The sequence below is a fragment of the Monodelphis domestica genome, chromosome 5, assembly GCF_027887165.1.
Source record: "Monodelphis domestica isolate mMonDom1 chromosome 5, mMonDom1.pri, whole genome shotgun sequence".
Classification (NCBI taxonomy): domain Eukaryota; kingdom Metazoa; phylum Chordata; class Mammalia; order Didelphimorphia; family Didelphidae; genus Monodelphis; species Monodelphis domestica.
The window spans coordinates 203,153,814-203,175,468 of record NC_077231.1 but is presented as its reverse complement, the minus strand read 5'-3'; the positions used below and the strand labels follow the sequence as shown (position 1 = coordinate 203,175,468).

Sequence of the window (21,655 nt, the reverse complement as noted above, 5' to 3'; positions counted from 1 at the left end):
TTATATAAATAAATGCTATCCATACTATGAATAGGAAATATTATTTTTGTTGTTTAGTCCTTTCAATCATGTCTGATTTTTTGTGACTCCATTTGGGATTTTCTTGGCACAGATACTGGAGTGGTTGGCCATTTTCCTTCTCCAACTCATTTTGTAGATAAGGAAACTGAGGCAAACAGAGTTAAGTGACTTGCCAAGGGTCACACAGCTAGCCTCTGAGAACTCATGAAGATAAGCCTTCTTCATTCCAATCCCAGTGCTTTATCCGCTGCTCCACCTAATAATATAATAATAAATAATACAATAATAATAATATCCCTAAATATTATTATCTAGCCCAAATCTGGAAACACCTTCCCAGAAATTTGTAAAGTCTCCATTTAGATGCTTTTCGTCCTCCAACAGAACTTACAGTTCTAGGGCCAGCTGGATAGCAGCAGATAGAGTGCCAGGCCGGAAGTCAGGAAGACCTGGGTTCAAATGTGACTCCAGACACCTCCTAGCTGGGCCATCTGAGACAAGTCACTTCACCCCAGTTGCCTAGCCCTTGCCCCTCTTCTGCATTAGGATTGATTCCAAGACAGAAGGTATGGGTTTAAAAAGAAAAAAGAAAAAAAGAACTTACTGTTCTGCTTGTGCAATTGCTGCCAGGTTCCCTCTCTAAAAGAGCCCTCTATCCATAGCTGTTTCCTTCCAGGCCTTTCTTTTCTTTAAGAGAGACAGCCAAGAAATTGGAAAGGGAATATGGATTGCAAACCAGAGGACGCGCCCAATGCCACTGCTGTTCCCCCTATAGGCTGCTTGCTGCAAACCCCTACACTGACAGCACCAAATTCCCCACCGAGGAGGGAGTCCCTTCCCTGTGATTTGAACATCTTTTTCTCCCTGCGCTTTTCGGCGCTTTCTTCGCTTTTGCCACCGGAATGCGATATTAACATAATCCTCTGCTTTTCTTTTTGATGAATGCACCTGTTTCTTAGCCTGCCTTTCCCCAGGTTTGTAATCATCTCTTGCAAAGCGTTGGCCTGGACTTTTCACTGTGCTAAGTGAAGTGGCAGCTGCAACAAGCCGATGGCACATACAGTATTTAAATGAAGCTCGATGAAATTGTTAAAGCTTGCGATGTGCCATTTCTCTGCACGCAATAATGACGGTGCAGTTTCCAGGCACTTGGGCTAGCACAGAGCCTGGAAGCTGAGGCTCCAGTTTCAGCTTTGCCATTTGCAAGAGCAGGGGATTGAATTAAACGGGCTCGAAAATTCTATGATTTTATAATCTTTCTGAAACTGCTTACTGAAATGGCTCCAGCTTCCTTGAAAGGCCCATTTCTAAGGGGACAGGAGAGGCTGCTCAATTTTTTAGACATGAGTGCATCTAGAAGCTAATTATAGCTGTTGGTAATCTTGTATTATTGGTTGTAATGGGAAAGAAGCTGAGCCAATAGAGACTGGGATGGCCATCTGATGCCAACTATTGGGTGGTCACTGGGAAGGGAGAGAGATGGGGGGAGAGGAAGGAAGGGGCTCACCAACTGGTGCTGAACTGGGTCAGTTAATCAATAAATCAACAAGTATTTATTAGGGACTTACTATGTGCCAGGCTTTATTCTAGGTGCTAGGGATAAGGGGCAAAGGATGAAACAATCCCTGCTTGCAGTGAGCTCCCATTATAATGGGGGGAAATAAGTACATGTGAAAAGATGTGCCGCATGAATAGAAAGGTTACATACCGATTATACATCTATGTGACTTAGGACTTCCTGAAACAAATATAATTTGGGGCTGATTAGGGGAAACCATAATCAATGGAGTGAGTCCTCCAGAATCGACTTGAGATTATTGTCAGAATGGAGCATCTCCTGATAGAGAGGGGATGGATTCAGGGTGCAGTTAGAGAGATTTTTCTTTAGGACCTTTGTTTTGGACTTTTGTTTTGCCAAACTATGTACATGCTGTAACAGGTTTCTTGTTTTTTTGTGTGGGTTTTTTTGTGGGTTTTTTTTTTTTGTGAATTGCTTTCTTAATAAAGGGTGGAGAAAAATGAGAAGGAAAGAAAGCAAATCTGTATGAAAATCAAGTAAAATGTGATTTAAACAACAAGGAAAAATAGGAGGGGGCACCCTCTCATGGAACTAGCCACATTCCCAAGCTCCTTTGCCAGGAGAACAAAAGGAAATCCTCCAGTTGATTCCAGTGACTGGGACTGCCTCCCAGTTATTGGTTGACTGTGGCAGAATGAAGAGCCTGGGCTCTTTTCAGATGAGCCATCTTCCCTGTGGTCCATGAGAATGAGTCACATTTTTTACACTGTTCCCACTCCTTACACTTTTTTCTTGCTTTCCTTGGATTTCCAGACCAGAGTCCAGCAGGTTGGGTTGAAGGGTAGAGATTGCAGAAAGGTTTTCTCTCTTCCTCAACCCTCCCAGTAGCCACAAGAGTGATTTACTGCAGAAACACAGAGCAGTGAGAAACATGGGCTTGCACAGTTCCTGGGAGGGAGGTCTCTCTTAGTCTGGCTCTTTCCCTTTTTACCATTTCTTTCTCTGAGCACTAGCCAGTGAATATTGATCCTGGGAAGAGATGTTTCCAGACTTGTAGTTGGAATCCCTGAATTCATTGGATAATTAATGGGTCAAGAATCAAACACTCTTCTCAGAGAAGGGGATGAGAGTGGACAGCCAGAGAACTAAAGTCATGGGGAATGGACATCTAGATCTTGCCCCTTCCCTATGGTATTGCTGGAAGTTTCTCAGATGGAGCAGGTCCAAGATGAATGGAGGTATTTGTTTGGCATCTTCAGGGAGAGTTTAATGAATATAATGGGCTACTGGAGTGTTTTATGTATCCTGTATGTGTTTATACATGCCTCTGAGCCCTTTGTGTCATGCATTTTCCATGGTAGAGGAAATAAGAAGCTGTCTCATACCTATTACCATTTTGTACAGTGATGGCCTCTATGGGAGGGGATCCTATTACACACATATAGGGAAACTATAGGTCTAAGCTGTATCCAAGCTCCTTTTAGAGTGTCCCTTGGGATGGATGGAGGCAGAAACCTAGAAAGAGACCTCGATCCAATGGGCTTAGGTCTTGTGTGAACTAAACCTGGTCTTGTGTGAACTCAGAGGTGGGGGGAGACCAAGCATTATGGGTGACATATATATATATATATATATATATATATATATATACTATATATATATTGTCTACAAATATTTATTAAGCATCTACTATGCCTAGCCTCTATGATAGGAACTAGAGATACAAATACATGAAGCAATTCTTGGCCTCAGTGTTTATATTCTATTAGTGTAGACAATATGATTGGCAGATAAGTGGCACAGTGGCTAGGGTGCCAAGTCTGGAGTGAGTGAGATCTATTGGGAGAGTTCAATTCTGGCCTCAGACACTTACTAGCAATGTGACTCTGGGCAAATCAGTTAATCCTGTTTGCCTCAGTTTCCTCATCTGTAAAATGGGACAGAGAAGAAAATGGCAACTCATTCCAGTGTCTTTGCCACGAAAACCCCAAACAGGGTCACAAAGAGTCAGACATGATCAAAATGACTGAACAGCAACAACAGTAACAACAAAAATAAATATGAGTATATACAAAATAAATATAAGGTAATGATAGCAGAGAGAGTAGAGAGATATTAGAGATTGGAGGGATCAGGAAAGGATTCATGTAGGAGGTGCTATTTGAGCTAAGTTTTAAAGAAAACTCTGGGTTTTAAAAGTTGGAAGTGAGGAGAGAATGCATACCAGTCAGGGGTCTAACCTACATAAAAGCATGGCCATTGGCAGTGGGATGTCAGATATGAAAAAATAATCAGAAGGTCAGTTTGGCTAGATCCCAGAAAAGGAATGATGTGTAGTAAGGATGGCTATTGTAATGGGAAAAGGATAGAGATAGGATAAGATTAAGAAAAGTGGAAGGCTGTCTTTAAGGTACAGGCTAGGAACTTAAGGGAAAGGATTTTAGCAGGCAGAAGGCAGAGGAGGAACAGTTTGGAAGTGACAAGTGCTAGAGTGAGTGACTTCCTGTTGGAGAGGAGGCTCTTCCTGTCGGGAAGAGAGGAGGAAAGGCAGCGTGTCAGAGCTCAGCTACCTCAAGCTGAATGTGGAGAAAGAGAAACCCCCAAATCATCTTTGGAGGTTCTCTGTTTGACTGGGGAACATTTAGGAAAGGATCTGATCACACCTTCTGTGCTTTCCAGAAGGTTTTATCTAAAAATCTTGTCAGATTGGCTTTGAGATTTTACCTCAGGGGTCAGACCCCCTGGGGTGGACTCCGCCATTTGGGAGCAATCATAACGGGTTTTGGAGACAGTTTTTGAACTAAATCTAACCAACTACTGAGAGTCATAGATAGATAGCTTAGTCAGCTTTTGGGGAGCACCTATATAGAAATAGGGAGCTGGTAAGTTAGCCAGAAGACCTAAAGGCTTCCTCTTGTGAGGGACATAGAGGGTTATGGGGCTGAATAGTTAGATCCCTTAGAGTTGGGGACCCCTTGTTCTGATTCTCAGTTTGTAACCCCTCTTATTATAAAAGATATACCAATTATATAAAAACAACAACAAAACCCCCAACAACTATATGTAGGCTGGAGCCAAGTAGTGAAGGGTTTTAAATACTTCTTTAAATCAATCCATAATTTCTTTTAGATCAGTGGTTCTTAATCTGGAGTCCATGGACCTGCATGGGGCCCATGAATAAATTTTAGGGGGTTTCTAAACTTGGATGGAAAAATTATATTTTATATTTATATTAAATTATATTTATTTTCACTAATCTTTGATTTATTTTGTAATCCTATTTTATGCATTTAAAAACATCTAGAGAAGAGGTCCATAGGTTTCACCAGGCTGCAAAAGGCATCCAAAAACAATAAAGAAACGCTGCTCTAGACCAATAGTCCTCAACATGTTTTTTCCTCTAACCCCTTTCAATGACAACAAAAATATGTTGTAAATCTTCAGGGGAATTATTTACTGGGTTAGGTTCCATTAAAGAATTTTAGCATAAACTCCTTGGATCATCCTTGGGAATGGGAACTCTGGATCAGCGTTGGCGAAGGTTTTCAAGTTCTCATGCCTGGACTTCAATTTCAAGCTGCCTGTGAGCCCCCTGCATTACCCCAAAGAGCAGAGGAAGGAAGTGCTTACTTTGAATGGCTGGACGGAGGGATGGGGCATGCAAAATGTTATCAGGCACTGGAAAGAGGGGGGACGGAGCAGTTCCCCAGTGCTGGATGAGCATATATGCCATTACTTGGCCAATGCTGATCTATGCCAACCTTTCATTGTGACCAAGCTAGCTGGCCTGACTACTTTGTCCACTTGCACATAACCCTTTGAATGAGAGCATTTTAAAAATTACTTCTTTTCTCTTTCAAGATCATCTTTGTTGGTCTTTATAATCTTATTTCATCTGTATAAGAATGTTCAAGGGGAAGGGCAGAGAGGAATCAGTAAGATTTGTATCAAGCTGTACGCACCTGGGGGCAACTAGGTGGCACAGCAGATAGAAGGAGGGATCTGAAGTCAAGAAGACTCATCTTCCTGAGGTCAAATCTGTCCTCAGATGCTGACTTGCTGTGTCACTTGGATAAGACTCTTACCCCTATTTGTCTCAGTTTTCTCATCTGTAAAATGAACCAGAGAAGAATAGCAAACTACTCCAGTGTTTTTGCCAAGAAAATCCCCAATGGGGTCATGAAGAGTAGAACACGACTGAAATGGCAGAACAACAAGTATACATCTAGAAAGAGCTGTGGGAAGAAGAGTAGAAATAGCAGAAAGTGTCCTGGACTTGGAATCAGAAGACCTGTATTTGAGCCTCTTTACTGATACTTGTAGCTTTGTTACCCATAAGCAAGGCATTTAACCTCTCTCTCACTTTCCTCATCTGTAAAATGTGAGTAATACTGCTTACAGGTTCTAACCTCATGAAGTTGTTGTGAGGAAGAAAAAAATCTTAAAGCCCTGGAAAAATTCAAACTATATGTATTAGTTCATTTACCCAGTTGTTTTGATTTCTTCTGCCACCAGAGGTGTTAACAAGTAGCAAGATTTATTAACTGGAGTTTCTCCCAGTCTTAAGAATTAACGGTGAAGGGTGGGAAAAGACGGGTTTCTAGATGGAGAAGCTAAGGGTTTAGATAATTTACAGAGATGAGCACAGTCAACTCAATTCAGCATACATTAAGAGTTTACTGTATGCACACAAACAAGTAGAAAGATACATAAATCTAAAGCAATAGAAAATGTGCAAAATATTCTCCTTTACCTCAAACTTTAGGACTCTCTAGGATCGGGTTTAAGAGAAGTATGAATGATACCAGAGATATTATGAAAGCAGAGTAATGTAGATGGGTGAGGAAAGAGAGCTAGAGTAGAAATCAAGAGACTTGGCTCTATTCTAGCTTTGCCACTATCTTGCTTTGCCATCTTGGGTGAGTCATTTAACTTTTTCATTTCTCCCTTTCTATATCTATAAAATGAGTGGTCTAGACTAGCGAATGACTAAAGTCCCTAAGGTAATTATATCCTACTGACTGAGAAGGAGCTACGTTGCCTTGGGAGTATGGTTTAGTAAATGGAATGCTGGATCTGGAGTCAAGAAGACCTTGGTTTATGTCCTGCCTCTAGCAAACACTAGCTATGCTGACCAAGGGCAAGTGACAATTGAGCTGCCTTAGATTACAGACAATACGATTTAGTAAACAGAGTATTGGACCTGGAGTCAAGAAGACTTGGGTTCAAGTGTTGCCTCTGACAAACACTATCTGAGTGAGCATGGACAGATCACAGAGCCATTTGGCATCTCAGGCTTCTCTATAAGATGTAAATGACCAATGAGTCACAGATCTATAGTACAGGGAATGTCTATATGCCTACATCAAAGTCCCAACAACAAACATAAAATCTACTTCCCAAGGCGGAGTAAAGGTCAGTTTAAGTAGCTTATTTCAAGGGTGATATAAATGTCAGTATTCCTGCCAGGCATGTGAATTCTCCTCTTGAATGTGTGAAGTTTAAGAGTTAGTTCCACAAATAGGTACCGGAACCTGGATATTTGCTCTCTAGGACCTGTGGATTCACAGAATGCAAGAGTTTAAGAGACTTTAGCAATCCTTTAATCTAGGGGGTCTTCACCTGGATCTTTGAACTTTTATATTTATATATATATATATACATATATATATATAAATTTTATTATATATATATAAATTTTATTTTATATATAGATATAGATATATATATATATATATATAGAGAGAGAGAGAGAGAGAGATACAGCACCAGGCTTGGAGTGGGGAGGACTTGAGTTCAAATGTGACCTCAGATACTTCCTACCTACTTGACCCTGATTGCTGAGCTCTTACTGCTCTTCTATTTTAGAATTTGATTGATACTAAGAGAGAATATATACATATGTTTATATAATTTATATATTTATATATATGGCTAAGTTTCAATTTAATTCTTTCCTTTGTAAGCTTTGTAAGCTTATATACCTAATTTTACTCATTTAAGAATGCTTCTGGGTGGAATCTATTATATAGACATGAAGAAAAATAAGGAAATTTATTATTTCATTTGTGTAATATCTTCTTTCTATATGGAAATGCTTGTTTGTTTGGATTTATAAACATTTGGATTAATAAATGAATAAATAAATAGATAAATAAAACATTATTCTGAAAGGGGGTTGGTCCATAGGTTTTTCTAGACTATCTTTGGTGGGCTCTTGCATTCATTCTGTAGGATCCAAGACAGAAAAAAAAGGCATGAATAGTGATTTAATCTAAAACTCATTCTGTAAGTGAGGAAACTGAGGCGTATAGAGAGTAAATGACTCACTCTACAATATAATACAAGAATCTATTTTACTTATGTCATCAGGTATCTCTTATCAGTTCTGTATCTTTGTGGCCCATTGAAACATTTCTAGTCAGAGACTTTGAAAGGAAAGGTTTCACCTAATCTGTCAGCCTAAGGAATTTATCGAGACCCTAATAGTAATATGTTGATGGTGGGCTGCTTGCTAACTCCTAAGATTTTTCTTTTTTTTTTTTAATGCTTTTTCATCTTATAAAAAAAAAGATCTACTTTATGCCAGTCACAATCTAGTCAGACAATACCACATTTTCTTTACTTTCGTTTTTTCCCTCCTCCACTGTGCCACTTTGGGGACTTTGATTTGAAAACTGATAATAATCCAGCCAAAGAATTTACTGAATGCAAAAGGAAGAGGCCAAGTGATGCTTAAAATATCTCCAGAGGCGGCACAGACATTATGGATCAAGCCAGGCTTCCTAAGCATAACCTTGGAGGTCAGAGCCAGAGGCTCATACAGCGTGATGACAGGTTTGGGCTACTTCTGTTTCACTTTGATGCAGTGTCAGAGGCAACACGTGGGTTAGTCAGGACTAAAGCTCTTGGGAGCCAAGAAGCTTTCCTTACATCTATTTTTTTTTCTTTTCATAAAAAGAAAAATGTTTAAAATATTTTGGACCAACTAGTAGACCATCATCTGGTGCTTTAAGGTTAGGAGAGAGCTTTACATCTATTGTCCCATTTGATTCTTTAAGCAACCCTATGAGGCAGATAACATGTCTTTAACTCTTTCCTCTCTCATCCCTTCCATGGCCACATTCTTATATCCATCCCTTGAAATGTATATGGAGACACCAAAATGTTGACTTAAGAGTCAGAGCTGGCTTATATTGGGAACAATAGAGTATGTGTTAGGGGAATTGCGGCCTATTTGAACTGAGAATATCTCTGGCATGGCATTATTTTTTAGAGGTCATCCACAGGGGTGGAGTCAGGCAGCCATTGGGTACCAGATTTCTGTCTCCACAGCTCACTAAGGCACCTGTCATATCAGAGTACCTCCTCTTAGATCTGGGATTCTTATTTTGAGGTCTGTGAATTTGTTTTTGTTTACTTGTTTGGCATTCATAATCTTTTGATAACTATTTCAGTAGAATTGGTTTCCTCTGTAATCCCATGTATCTTATGCATTGAAAAGCATTTCTCTGAGAAGGGGTCTGTAGGTTTCACCAACACTACCCAAAGGGGTCTGTGACTCCAAAAACCTTAAGAACCCCTAGTTGGACTCACCTGCTGGAAGTACAGGCAATAAGCTCACCTGCTGCTACCCCTGGATGGGATTTTCAGTTCAAGACAAGCTGGTCTCATGAAGTTGAGGGACTCTATAGGGTCTGCCTGGGACTGCTTTCTCCAACAGCAGAGTTCCTTCACTATGTCATCCTCCAAAGCTGCACCCATCATCCATCCATCCATCCATCCATCTGCCACTTGCCGTGCTCCAAGAGAAGATACTTCTTTCTTTTGGAAGGATTCCCAAACAGTGGGTCTGGGAGCTGTTTACATTTCTAGGGCTTTGGTATACAAAGGTGGCTATCGATACCAGACTGACCCTGTACCTTTCTCTCCCCATCACATCATCTTCCTTATTCTCATAGGATCATATTTGTAGCTTTGCCATTTTCACAATAATTTTTAAAGAGGGAAATTACCAAAAGGGAAGAGAAGGATCCCTGTAAACCAGCAGTTTAGAGCTAAAGAATATGTTAAAATTTTCCATGATGGAAATTTCCCAGCTACCAAGCTCTTTAGATTTTTTTTTTCTTTTCAGGGCTGCAAGCAAAGAATGGAAATTTCCCATTGCAGCATCAAGGGCTGCTGTTCTGCTGACTGTCTCGCTCAGTTGGGGTCATCTGCTTCCCCAAGACATCAAGGAATGCCAAGGTAAGTCTTGAAGAAGCCAAACCCTTCCTCTGCAGGAGGGAGTGTCTTTGTCCTGCCTCCAAGCTGTGACCAGTGGGGAGAGGCAAGAAAAGAGGCAGCCACTGCTCCATCCATCCACCTGGGTGTGAGCAGGTGAGTTTTGCTGACTGCTAACACCTGTAAGCACCTTGCCTTTTCTTTTCTTTTCTTTTCTTTTTTTTTAATAGCCTCTGCCTGGCAGCTGGCAGGGTTCTTAGAACATCTTTTAAGTGACCTGCCCTTTGCTGATTTCTGGAAATTGCATGCAGATTTTAGTTTCCCTATGGATTTGAGAGCTCCTGGTGTTTCAGAAAGCACCCATTTAACTGATCAATTATAAATATCCCAAGGTATCATCTGTGCCCCTCCAAAGACTAGCCTCTTTTTCATGAAACAAAGAAACTCCCCATCTCAGTTCTTCCTGACCTCTCTGATTCAGCAGGCATCCAAGAATTCCTTCAATTCTGTCATGGGCCTTCCCCACCTAGCAGCTACTTCAAAGTAAGAAATCTCAATGATGGCAGCGATTTCAAAAGCAATTAGCAGTAGAGGAATTGGCAAATGGGGTCAAAGATGGTGTCTGGCAATGGATTTATCCCAGAAAGAATGTTCCAGGTTTGCGCATGAGCATGTGTGCGTGTGTTTTGGGGTGGGGGTGGGATGCACTGAGTGGATTTTTGGTTTTCTTCAAGGTCCTAAATTCCTTTAAGGAGCAATGACTATGAGCTTGCCACCTGAATGAGGCAGTGTGGTTCAGTGGAAAGACTTGTAATGTTGGAGTAAAAGATCTAGGTTCAAATCCTGGCTGTTATTTATTGCCTATGTGACCTGGGGCAAGCCACTCAGTGTTTCTCGTTTCTGTTAGCTTCATTATAAAATGAGCTAGTTGGATTATATAACCTCTGAGGTCCCTTCTAGCAAGAAATCCTACAATCTCTATGACCTTCTTGCTCATAGCCTAGGGATGTTTTGAAAATAAAAAAAGGCAAGAAAATGATTATTGCCATTATACTGTTTGCTGAGGTTGGTTCCCTGCAGTTAAAAATGCCAATTTAGCAAGCCAGAAAGTAATGCATCAAGAGGCCAAAATCTCATCTTCCCACAATTCAGTGAGAAAGGAAAGATTCATCCCACCACTGCCTTTTCCCTAGTCTATTCTGAAAGATGGTAGTCACCATGAGCAGTGTCTTCTTTGAATAAAAAGGACCGCATTGCTCATAGGAGAAGGTGAAGGGAGCTAGAGATTGCAGTCAAGTGAACCTATCTTGGTTCTGCTTCAATTCAGAGAATCAGAGACTGTCATAGACTGTCAAGTTTATCCAGATGAATTCCTTATTTTTAGATGAGAAAATGGAGTCTCACAAAGGGAATGGGGTTTGCCCAAGATCACGGAGCTATTCAGTGCCAGACCTGACTCTAACTCGGGTCTTCTGACTTCTAGCTCATTATCTAGTCAGTTACCTGCCTCCTTCTCTGTTTATGCAACTGAGCTCAGACAACTCGATTCAACGTGCATGAAGTGCCTATTGTTTACACACAAACAATAAAAAAGACAATAATGTAAGTCTAAAGCACTAGAAAGTGAGCAAAATATTCTCTTTTTTCCTTAAACTCTAGGTAACTCTGGGGAATTCCTCAATTAGAAATAATCTTTCCTTCCTCTGACCTTGCCTAGTCATTTATTCCTGTCTTAAATTCTTTTTATATGGTATTCTGCATTATAGTTATTGAAGTAACCACAAATTTTATATATTTGGGTGTCATATGCATTCTATTAGATTGCATGCTTCCTCAGGGCAGGGGATATGTGTTCATTTTCTTTGTACCTCCCCTGGGGCCTAGCACAGTGCTTTGTATGAGGTAGCTTCTTTAAAAATGCTTGCTGGATAAGTGAATATTAATTTTGGTATCAACAATAAAGCCTACCAGTTTAGGAAGAAATGAAAAGAGCCTTTGCAGTTTAAGCAGAAAAAAATGCCAACAAAAAAAAGACTTTCTCAAACAGATGTTTTAGATTCCCCACTCCCCATTTGCCAACAGAACTCATTCTCTATTCAGTTCTCTATATCATCTGAATCTCATATGATACAATAGAAAATCTTCTTTTCAAACTCAGTTATTTCTCAAAGCATCTTTCTGATGTAGGTTAATATCATTCTTCTTCATCACTGTATAGTTGAAAAAAATGGTGGCACTGAGCTCAGGCAACTTATTTCGATCCAGCACATGTGTGCCACTCACCCCCAGAACCATTTTCCAGGCTAGTCAATCAAACATTTATCAAGCTCCTTCTATGTGCCAGGCACTGTGCTAAGTGCTGGGGATACAAAGAAAGAAAAAAGATGGTCCCTTCTCTCAAGGAGCTAAGTTCAAATAAAAGAAATAAATAATGAAAGTCAAGAAGTGACTTTCATAAATATAGGGAAGAGGGGGTTGCTCAGGGGATGCCTTGCTTTATATATATCTCTACTGGAGCCTTATCGATTGGGTTTCTGAGACTTGTTGATCAGCCTCAAAAGGCTGGACTCCTGTCTGAGGGCCACTGTCTTTGTGGTCTATAAAAATAAAATGCAAGATGGCTCAGCTGCTTTCTTTTCTGAAGATTTCTCTTCCTTGAACTTCCAGCCTGGAATGCAACAAGGAAGGGTTAAAGGGGATTTCTCCCTTCCCTTCCTCAGGAGCAAAAAATGAGGACTTGCAGGAGGAGTACATAGCTGGTTGATCGGGGAGTTTCTGAACCCCCAGTTCCTGTCCAATTTCTTCTGCCTTTCTTGTTCCTTTTCTGAGCATGGGTAAGAGATTAGAGTTCCTGAGAATTGACTTTCCATGCAAGTCTGAGCTTCCTAGAGAGAGAAGTTTGCCATAACAACACGCTACTGAGAGAAGAAGAGAGGATCCCCAACAGCTGAAGGAATAAAGCCATACCATGGTAGGGAAAGACATCTCGATTTTGCCAACCCTGTTGTTGCTGTGGGTTGCTTGAATGGTACAGGTCTGGGGTAAATGGGGAAATATTGCTCATCAGACCCAGGAAAAGAATGTTTGCCAAGAAGTTGAGCTTAATGGACTTTTGGAATACTTCATATTTCTATATCTGTACATGGTCTCCTTTGAGTCTTTGCATTTTATGAATTTTCTGTGGTGGGTAAAATAACCCATATATGTAGGAGTGGAGGATAAAGTGCTGAACTTGGAGTCCTGAAGACTTGGGTTCAAATCCTGCCTCAGACACTTAATAGCTACAACTCTGGGGATATCATTTAACCATTCCATGACTTAGTTTTCTCATCTCTAAGATGAGGGGTTTGAACTCACTGATCTCTAAAGTAAATTCCAGCTCAAAATCTATGATCCTATGTTCCTATTACCTACAATTGAGGAAACTGACCCCTAAGCTATACCTAAGCTTTTATTCAGGGAATTTTCCTCTAGAATGGGGGACACAAAGAGCCAAAGAAAGAAACTGATTCTTTCAGGACATGCTTCCAAGTCCAAACCTGGTTCAGGTTTGCTTCTGAGGGTAGGAGACCTTAAGTCAACACCAATCAGTCAGTCAATAAATATTTATTATCTGTCATATGTTGATCATTGGGGATGTGAATATGTAAAAGAAAGACAGTCCCATTCTCACGGAGTTTCCAGTCTGTTAGGGAGGACAGGTGAAAAAAAGTTTGAGGAAAGGGGGAAGAAAAGGTATGCAGTGCATGATGGAGAAATCCAAAGGAGTACTTCTGGGTGGGCACCAACAGTGTAAGTTTATATTGATTCACACTACTTCATGTGAATATGCAGGTCTAGAACCTCAGAGTCAGTTGTGCTATTAACTAGAGAACTTGTTGACATTTTGGAAGGTATCCTTTTCCAACATGATCTTTCCTTACATATTTCACACACACTCAAAGATTTCTCTGGGATTCCATGCGGAAGAGTATTCAGGATGAAAGTTCCCTACATGTGGACAGGAGCCACAATTCTTTTCTTTTTCAGAGTACTCAAACTATGCCCATCACAACTATCCCCAAACTCTTGGAACTTCCAGAGAAGACCTTAAGCCTGGCAGACTATTTTGATGGAGCCCTCATTAAGCACCAAACTTTGAAACTGTATTGATGATTTTCTTTTCTTTTCCTTTAAAGATGCACTTGGAGAAAAGCCTTAATTCAAGACTTGGGGGAGTTGAGGGGGGGGGAAACATACTAATTTCTGAACTGAACCCAAGACTAAAACCTTGTTCTCTCCGATCTCTAGCTGGCATTTTCTATGTTGGAATGATCATTTGACAAAGAATGGATAGCTCAGGGATTTGGAACTTGAAACTGAGTGCTTTTAAGACATTCTCTCTTTTGTTTTATGAAAATGTAATAATAGAAAATGTCTTGCTGAGCACTCACATCTTCCTTCCTATAATTAGTATGGCACCTGCTTCCTAAAAGTGTATCACAGAAAAATTGGGATTGAGCAAATTTTAAAATCACCAGGTCTTATCCCTTGTGGGCAACAGAGGATTCACTTGTGTTTTAGAGTAGAGGTATGCAAACTTTTCAAAATAATGGAAATTTCTTGATCGAGAGATAGTTTCTACTTTTTTATTTATTTAAATTATATTTTATTTCTTTTTCAATTAACAACACCTCCCCCCATTTTGAAAAAGAAAGAAAAACAAGAACCTTGTAACAATACCACATTTGGCCATGTCAAAAAAATGTGTCTCAGCTTGTACCCTGAGTCCATCAACTCTCAGTCAAGGGGTGGGTCCCAAATTTCACCATGAGTAAGAGGTAAAGGTTTTAGTGACATGTAAGGCGAATTTGTATAAAAGCAAGATTCAGATCAGTCTGTAACCAACAATCTATGCATCCTAAGATGGGGGATTAAATACCAATAAGCAATAAAAGTTAGGAGATGTTAAGGTAACAAAGTGGGAAGGTTTTTAATGACGTCTCTCTTTCCTTTTGAGGTGGTTCTGTATCTGGGTCAGGTTAAAATAAATTTTAATATAGTTACCACTATAATGGCAACACTTGCACTATTCCTAGTGTAGTACTTGTTGGCCTTTGGGAACAAATGAACTGCGTCAAGATGAAGATGAAGCATTGTTTGGAGCCTTAGTACAAGGCAAGAAAGAACACTGGATTCACTCACACAATAATAGCACTCACACAAGTAATTTTGCAGGACAACTAAAATCTTCCTCTGCTTATTTTCATATGTGAAACAGTCCTTGAAACCTGAACAAGCTAGGACCCTGGGTCTCCCCAAACTCTGCTTTTTTTGAGAGATAGTTGGGGGTATAACTCGAGTCCAAACCATCCTTAGACCCTTACTAGCTGTGTGACCCGACACTGGGCAAGTCATTAAACCATTGCCTGCCATAGTTTCCTCATCTGTAAAATCGGGGCCATAATAGCACCCACCTCCCAGGGCCGTCATGAGGATCAAATGAGTTACTTGTCAAGTGTTTACTTAGCATATCACCTGGCACATAGTAGGTGCTCTCCCTCTCTCTTCCCCTTGCTTTAGAGGGTTTGGTAAAGCTTACTATTTCTCAGTACCCCATCAGCACACTAGCAACCCACCGGTGCCTCTACTGACGGATATGATTGCATTACTTTTATGACTATCATTGGATTATCATTGATAATAACTTGCTCTCCAGAGAACATACAGAGAAGTAGAAGGATGAATAGCTTTCATAATTCAAGATTATAAAGGGCTTCCGAAATTCTATGATGAAAATAGCCAGGATTTTTTTTTCCTAAAGAAAGCAGACCCTGAATATTATCAGGAAAACATTATCATTTGCAGCACCCAGGCAGGAGAATGGGGCCTCACGAGGCTTAGTGTCACTGCAGTACACAAGAAGGAGAATTGGGTCTCACATGGCTCATTCCCAGCCTTGCCTGTGATACTAAGTGATGGAAACTTTTCTGTCTCAGTGTATCATTCTGTTAAATGGGGGAGGATAATAGCCTTCATCTGCAATATATACCATGTCAATCTTCACGTGAAGCTTTTCATTGCATCCCTGCTAGCTCACTGTTGAGCTATGGGGGTAAAAATGCAATTCTTCCTTTCTTTATTCATCTATTCCAGTAACCAAAGGGTAAGTATCAGAAATATGGTTAGGATTATGCAAGCAGGCCTCGACACATGTTTATAGGTGCAAAACAATGAGATAAAGAGTGATAGGATTTGCCTAATGATGGCAAAAGGCAAAATTCTCTCTCCTACCCTAAGATTTTCTAATTCATCACTCAGTTCCCTGAGGATGATGATACTAATGAGCTACCATGCATCTCTAAAGAAGAACCGTGGTTCATCACCTTGCTATAGCCAGTTTACATTGGGAGGGCATGCTACAGAATGGAAGGCTAGAATTTCTTGGGACTCATCCCAGCTAACCATAATTTTAACCTTTACAGTATCAGACACCAAGCTGCCCCCAGCACAGAACTGAAAATCACCGGAAAAGCGCTAAATGGATGAATTGTTACTTTCAGGGAAAGAAACAAGCACAATGTTTCCAATTGTTCTTCTTTTCAGACAACAACGAACTGTTCTAGTTAGCTGGGGTAGTAGTCAAATAGAGAACAATATTGAGTAAATCATGCTAAAAGAAGGCTGAATGTGGGTCAATGAAATTTTTAAAAATTCGATCCCAGCTTTATTTTAGCATGTTACTGGCAAGCCAATAATAGGTACAGTTGGAAACAAATGGCATGAACTGTAAATAAATCTTGAAGCACAAGAAATCCTTCTAGTCCAATAAATATCTTTTTTTAACCAACAAGAATTACTTCTCAGCTAATCAAGGACACCCCAAACTAACTGTTGTTAATGTAAAAGATGAAGTTACTTAAGGACCCAGAGAAACCAGTGGGGAAAAAAACAACAACTGATAAGCTGTTAAAATGTTTTATGAAATATGAAAATGTGGGCCCTTTTAGAACTCTGATTAATGCAATCATAAACCATGAGTCCAGAGGACTGAAGATGATTCACACCACTTACCTCCTGCCAGGAAGGTAATGGACTTAAAACTCAGAATGAGAAATGCATTTGTGGACATGGCCAATGTGGAAATTGGCTTTGCTGTACTATGTGTCTTTGTTATGAGGGTTTTTTGTTTTTTTGTTTGTTTATTTGTTTGTTTTTATTATTCAGTTGGGATGAGAGAAGTGGGAGGGAGAGGTATACATGTTTATAAGAAATAAATATATATTTAAAAAGAAAACAAAATGTGCATCCTGATTTTTGATTTGGAAAATATGGTCACCCAGAATGAAAGGTCCTAGATACATACCAAAATACTCACAGCAGTACTTTTTGTGGTAACAAAGAACTGCCAACAAAGAAGATGTCCACTGATGGGAAATGGCTAAATAAGTTGTGGTCTCTGAATGTAATGGAATATTATTGCCTCTGTTAAGAAACAATGACTGCGAAGAATTCAGAGAGGCATGAGAAAATGTGAACAAATGTAGAAGGAGGTAAGCAGTCAGGAAAATAATATACATAAGGATCACAGTAATGATCAAATGATCATTGAAAGAAGAACAATGAAAAAAATGAAACTGAAAGTTGAGTAATTATAATATTTAAGCTAGGACCCAAAGAAGAAATGAAAAAAAAATGCACCTCCCTTCCTTGAAGAGATGAGGGACTCTGGGTATTTAACACTGATTCTACTGTCATTTTCAGTTGGTAGGTTGGTAAGTTTGGGGGACTGGTTTTTCTCTTCTTTTTTGTTACAAGGAATAGCTTGATGTGTATGGGAAGGGGAGGACTATCAGAATTGAAGGTGATATAAAAACAAAATAATCAGTAACAATAAAAACATTTAAAAATAGTCACCATGCTGCTCCCCATTGTCATGCTTATTCCATTCCTGTTAGATAAGTCTCTATACTCCAACTTGAAATCAGTATAGAAATTTCATCACATATAAAATATAGTCATTAAAAAAGTGAGTTCAATGTATGATTCAAATTTTGCCTGAAAAGAATACTTATCTTCATTTCAATTTCTAAGTTTCTGGGGAGGTTGGCTAATAAGGTAATTAGTCAGCTACCTTTTTTTTTTGTCCTAGAAGTAGAGGGTTTGCAAGGAAAAGCAAATAGTTTTCTTTTATGCATGTAAAATGTGTATATTTGACACTCAAGAATATACATTGTACTAATGCATCTAATAAAGAAATAAATTTCATAAAAATGAATTCCTTATAACATCTCACTCACTTTACAAAAAGCAACAAAGAATTTTTATTTAGATCTTGTATCTCTTACATCTAAAACATTAACTCAGAAATAAAATATTACATAGGTATTTGTTTAACAATTAATAACATAGGTTAAGATCAATCAACAATTTCTAGTTTCCATTGGAGGACATTATCCTTATCTATTCTTGAATATCCAGCATTAAGTTTATTCTACAGTATTCTGCTTCCACCTACACTCTCACCAACTTCTGTTGCCTCCAGAAAATATGCCCTCTAGTCCTGTCAGGCATTTTGGAACATAGTAGAAATTAATTATGGTACAGTGAAAAAGAGTACTGTGTTTAGAGTCAGAAGAGCTGGACTGAAAGGCTGGGTCAGCTACTCAGTACTTGTGCGACCTTGGTGATGGTAGAGAAATGTTTCAGCCTCAGTTTCCCTAGATATAAAATGAGAGGATTGTAGCAGTTGATCCTAGCTCTAGCCTATGACTAGCATCAGTTCCTTAACTTCATTTGGGCTATCATGGTTACATCGTCATCATTTTTAATACTTTGGGGATGTTCCAGCCTCCAATGTCTCCCCCTTTCAATCTGTTTTATACATCATTACCAGATGCTACACTTCCTCAGGCTTGGCTTTCACAATATCACTTCTCTTGTCAAAAATCTTCCATTTTTCACTATGTGCAGGGCAGAACTGACTTTCAAGGTCCTCTATTGCTTAGACCTAATATACCTTTCCAGCCTTAGTTTTCATTATTTACCTGCCCCATTCTAACCAGCACGGTCTATCACTGTTCCTAGAATATCCTATATGTGTGATCACCTCTATGTCATCCCCTTTATCTCAAATTCCACTCCCTATTCTATTTCAATAGAGGCTAATCTAGTCAATACTAACCTTCACTTAAGGTCTGATTCAAGAATGTACTCCATGAAGTCTTCTATGATCAACTCAGCCTATTGCTTTCCCCTTCTAAGCTCATGACATTTATTGGTTATGTTGTCTGTCCTGTCACTTATTGCCACAGCACAGACACACATATGCACAAGGGCAGCTAGGTGGCATGGTCGATAAGGGTTCTGGACCAGGAGTCAGGAAGAACTGAGTTCAAATTCACCCTCAGTCATTTAAACCTTTTTGCCTCTATAAAATGAGCTGGATAAGGAAATGGCAAACCACTAGTTATCTTTGCCAAGAAAACTCCAAAAAGGGGTCATGAAGAGTCAGATTTGACTATATATTAACATATCTGTGAATGGATGGATAGATACATAGGCAGATTGATCAAGGATCACATATTATACTTGTTTGAATTCTTCATAGTATCTAGTACTGTGCTCTGCATGGAATAGATGATCAATAAAGATTTGTTTATTGAATGAATGAATGAATGAATGATCTTATTATGAGGTCAACCATGCAAATAGAGTGAGGAAAAAAACCCAAAAAGGACTAAAAAGGAAGAATTTATGATCTTTTATGTCTTTCCCCTTGAAATTTCTTCCAACTCCATTATGAGGTAGAATAAAGCTATTTTAAAAATACTCTGGAAGAAAAGAAAGATCTTATCCAAAGCCTCTATTCACAGACCTAGGACAGCTCCTTACTTTCTCATTTCCTTTTAGTTTAAAGACAGGTATTTGGTAGTAAAACTCTGGAGTTTCAGGAGATTTTGATAGTTTATTAATTTTCAAGGAAAACACAGAATATCAAAGCAGGGACATATATTTTAAGATTTGGTTTTTAAAAATTAAGTGTGAAAGCAACATGACAAGATTAAATTTCTTGTTTATTTCTTAGATCCTGTTAATCAATCCTTCCTGTCTCATTCCCCCCCAAACCCAACTTAACAAACTTTAGACTTTTTAAATTTAATCTTCACTGAACTATTACTTTGAATAGAAATTAACCCCCACCATATCTTGGCATCAGTTTTAAAGTTCTTTTTACATAAAAGCTATAGATTCAAGCTAAACTTTTCTTTTAAAAATTCAGCATTACACAGAAAGTAAAAGCAGCCAATACGGCATCTTTTACATTTAATTTTTCTTGTCATTCTGTCTCATAGTGCTCTTAGATTCTAACTTTTCAATTCAATACTAGAAATGAGGTAAAGTGAGTTCCTAGATAGGACTAGAGCCACAGAAAATTGATAAGAGTTTTGTTCAACAGTTATAATGGGATTGAGCCTCCTGTAAGCATCATGGGAGAAATTTCTTGGAACATTTAATTCAACTTCTCCAAATCCCATTACAACAAACTCCAAGAGAATGTCTGATTCTTTTAGTGAACTAAAGAGTGCTTGAAATAAATGGGCCATCAGCTTAAGCAACTCGTTTTGTGAGATAAATATTTCCATTATTTTAACTGGATTTGACCTGTTCTCCCCAGAAGTCTAAATCCATTTTTGTAAAGCATAAAATGCTTCACAAATATGATCATTATTTAGTTAGATATGAAGAATTAATTGACAAGACATCATTTAATCATTTAATAAAATCAAGAATTTAATTTAGTTTTATTTGGGTTCCTTTAGTATGTAGCCTACCTTGAAAAGCAATGTAAATTAGGGGGTAGACCTCAGAGTCATAAAGGCTTGGTCAAGTTCTGTCCCTGACACATACCCATTGTATGGCTTTAGGCAAGTCATATTTAATTTCTTAGAGTCCTGTATATGTTTTCAGAGCAGATGCCTTAGTAGGGAAAATTCTTCATACTGGTAAAATCACAGCAGTTTTTATCCTTCCCAAAAAGGACTTACCTTACAGGTTTTCACAAAGTTCAAATGAGAGAAATTATATAAAGCATCCTATAAACTTTAAATGTTTCATATGGGAAGGGGAAGAATGGAACAAATATTTATTAAACATCTACCATTTACCAGGTACCATGCTAAGCACTTTACAAATATCTCATTCAATTGTCACAATGTAACACCTAGGATATAGGTGCTATCATCATCATCATCTTCTTCTTCTTCCTCTTCCTCCTCTTCTTATTCCTCTTCCTTCTCATCTTCTCTTCCTTTTTCTCCTGTCTTCCTCTCTCCTTTCTTCTCCTCTTCCTCCTCCTCCTTCACTTTTCCCTTCTTTTTCCTTCTCCTCATCTCCTCTTCCTCCTTCATCTTCTCATCTTCATCATCAGTAGTAATCAGAGTAGCAATAGGAAGAGGAGGAGAAGGAATAAAAAGAAAAAGGCAATTATTTAAAGAAGGCAACTCCCAAACCTTGAAACAACTAGAGGTGAGGTGACTGATTTTTTAAAACTGAACATTTATGATGTAATATGGCTGTGAATGTTGGAACACCAGGATTTCAGAAGAATCAAAGCTGTAGATGACCCATAGGGCAAAAGAAAGTTCATAGTGGGCACAATAGCCACAATGCTTTATCAGTGATGACTTGTGCAAGAGAAGTTGCACAGAAGATGCCATAAAGGACATGTATAGTTGCAAAAGGAAGAGGTGACATGATTGGTCATGTAGTAAGAATGGTCACTAGACTGAGTGGTCCAGTGGCAGTCATGATACAATAAAAGAACCAGAGGAAGGAACCTGGTATATTGGGTATGCATTCTCTCTAGAGGATGTACAGAAAAACAGACAGGAATCACATACATGGAGGGGC

General features: G+C 39.0%; 2 protein-coding genes across 2 annotated transcripts in view; one reads left to right on the top strand and one right to left on the bottom strand.

The window, feature by feature from the left end:
- Positions 1 to 21,655, top strand: part of LOC100021001 (mortality factor 4-like protein 1) — a 109,751-nt gene that overhangs the window by 70,251 nt on the left and 17,845 nt on the right. The window contains exon 2 of the mRNA XM_056800883.1: positions 9,675 to 9,787. The gene's annotated coding sequence lies outside the window, so the exon portion shown is untranslated. The remainder of the gene's footprint in view (positions 1 to 9,674; positions 9,788 to 21,655) is intronic.
- LOC103106405 (uncharacterized) overlaps positions 18,043 to 21,655 on the bottom strand; it is a 40,054-nt gene continuing 36,441 nt past the window's right edge. The window contains exon 5 of the mRNA XM_056800660.1: positions 18,043 to 21,161. Coding sequence (XP_056656638.1) covers positions 21,025 to 21,161 — 137 coding nt within the window. The 3' untranslated portion in view covers positions 18,043 to 21,024. The remainder of the gene's footprint in view (positions 21,162 to 21,655) is intronic.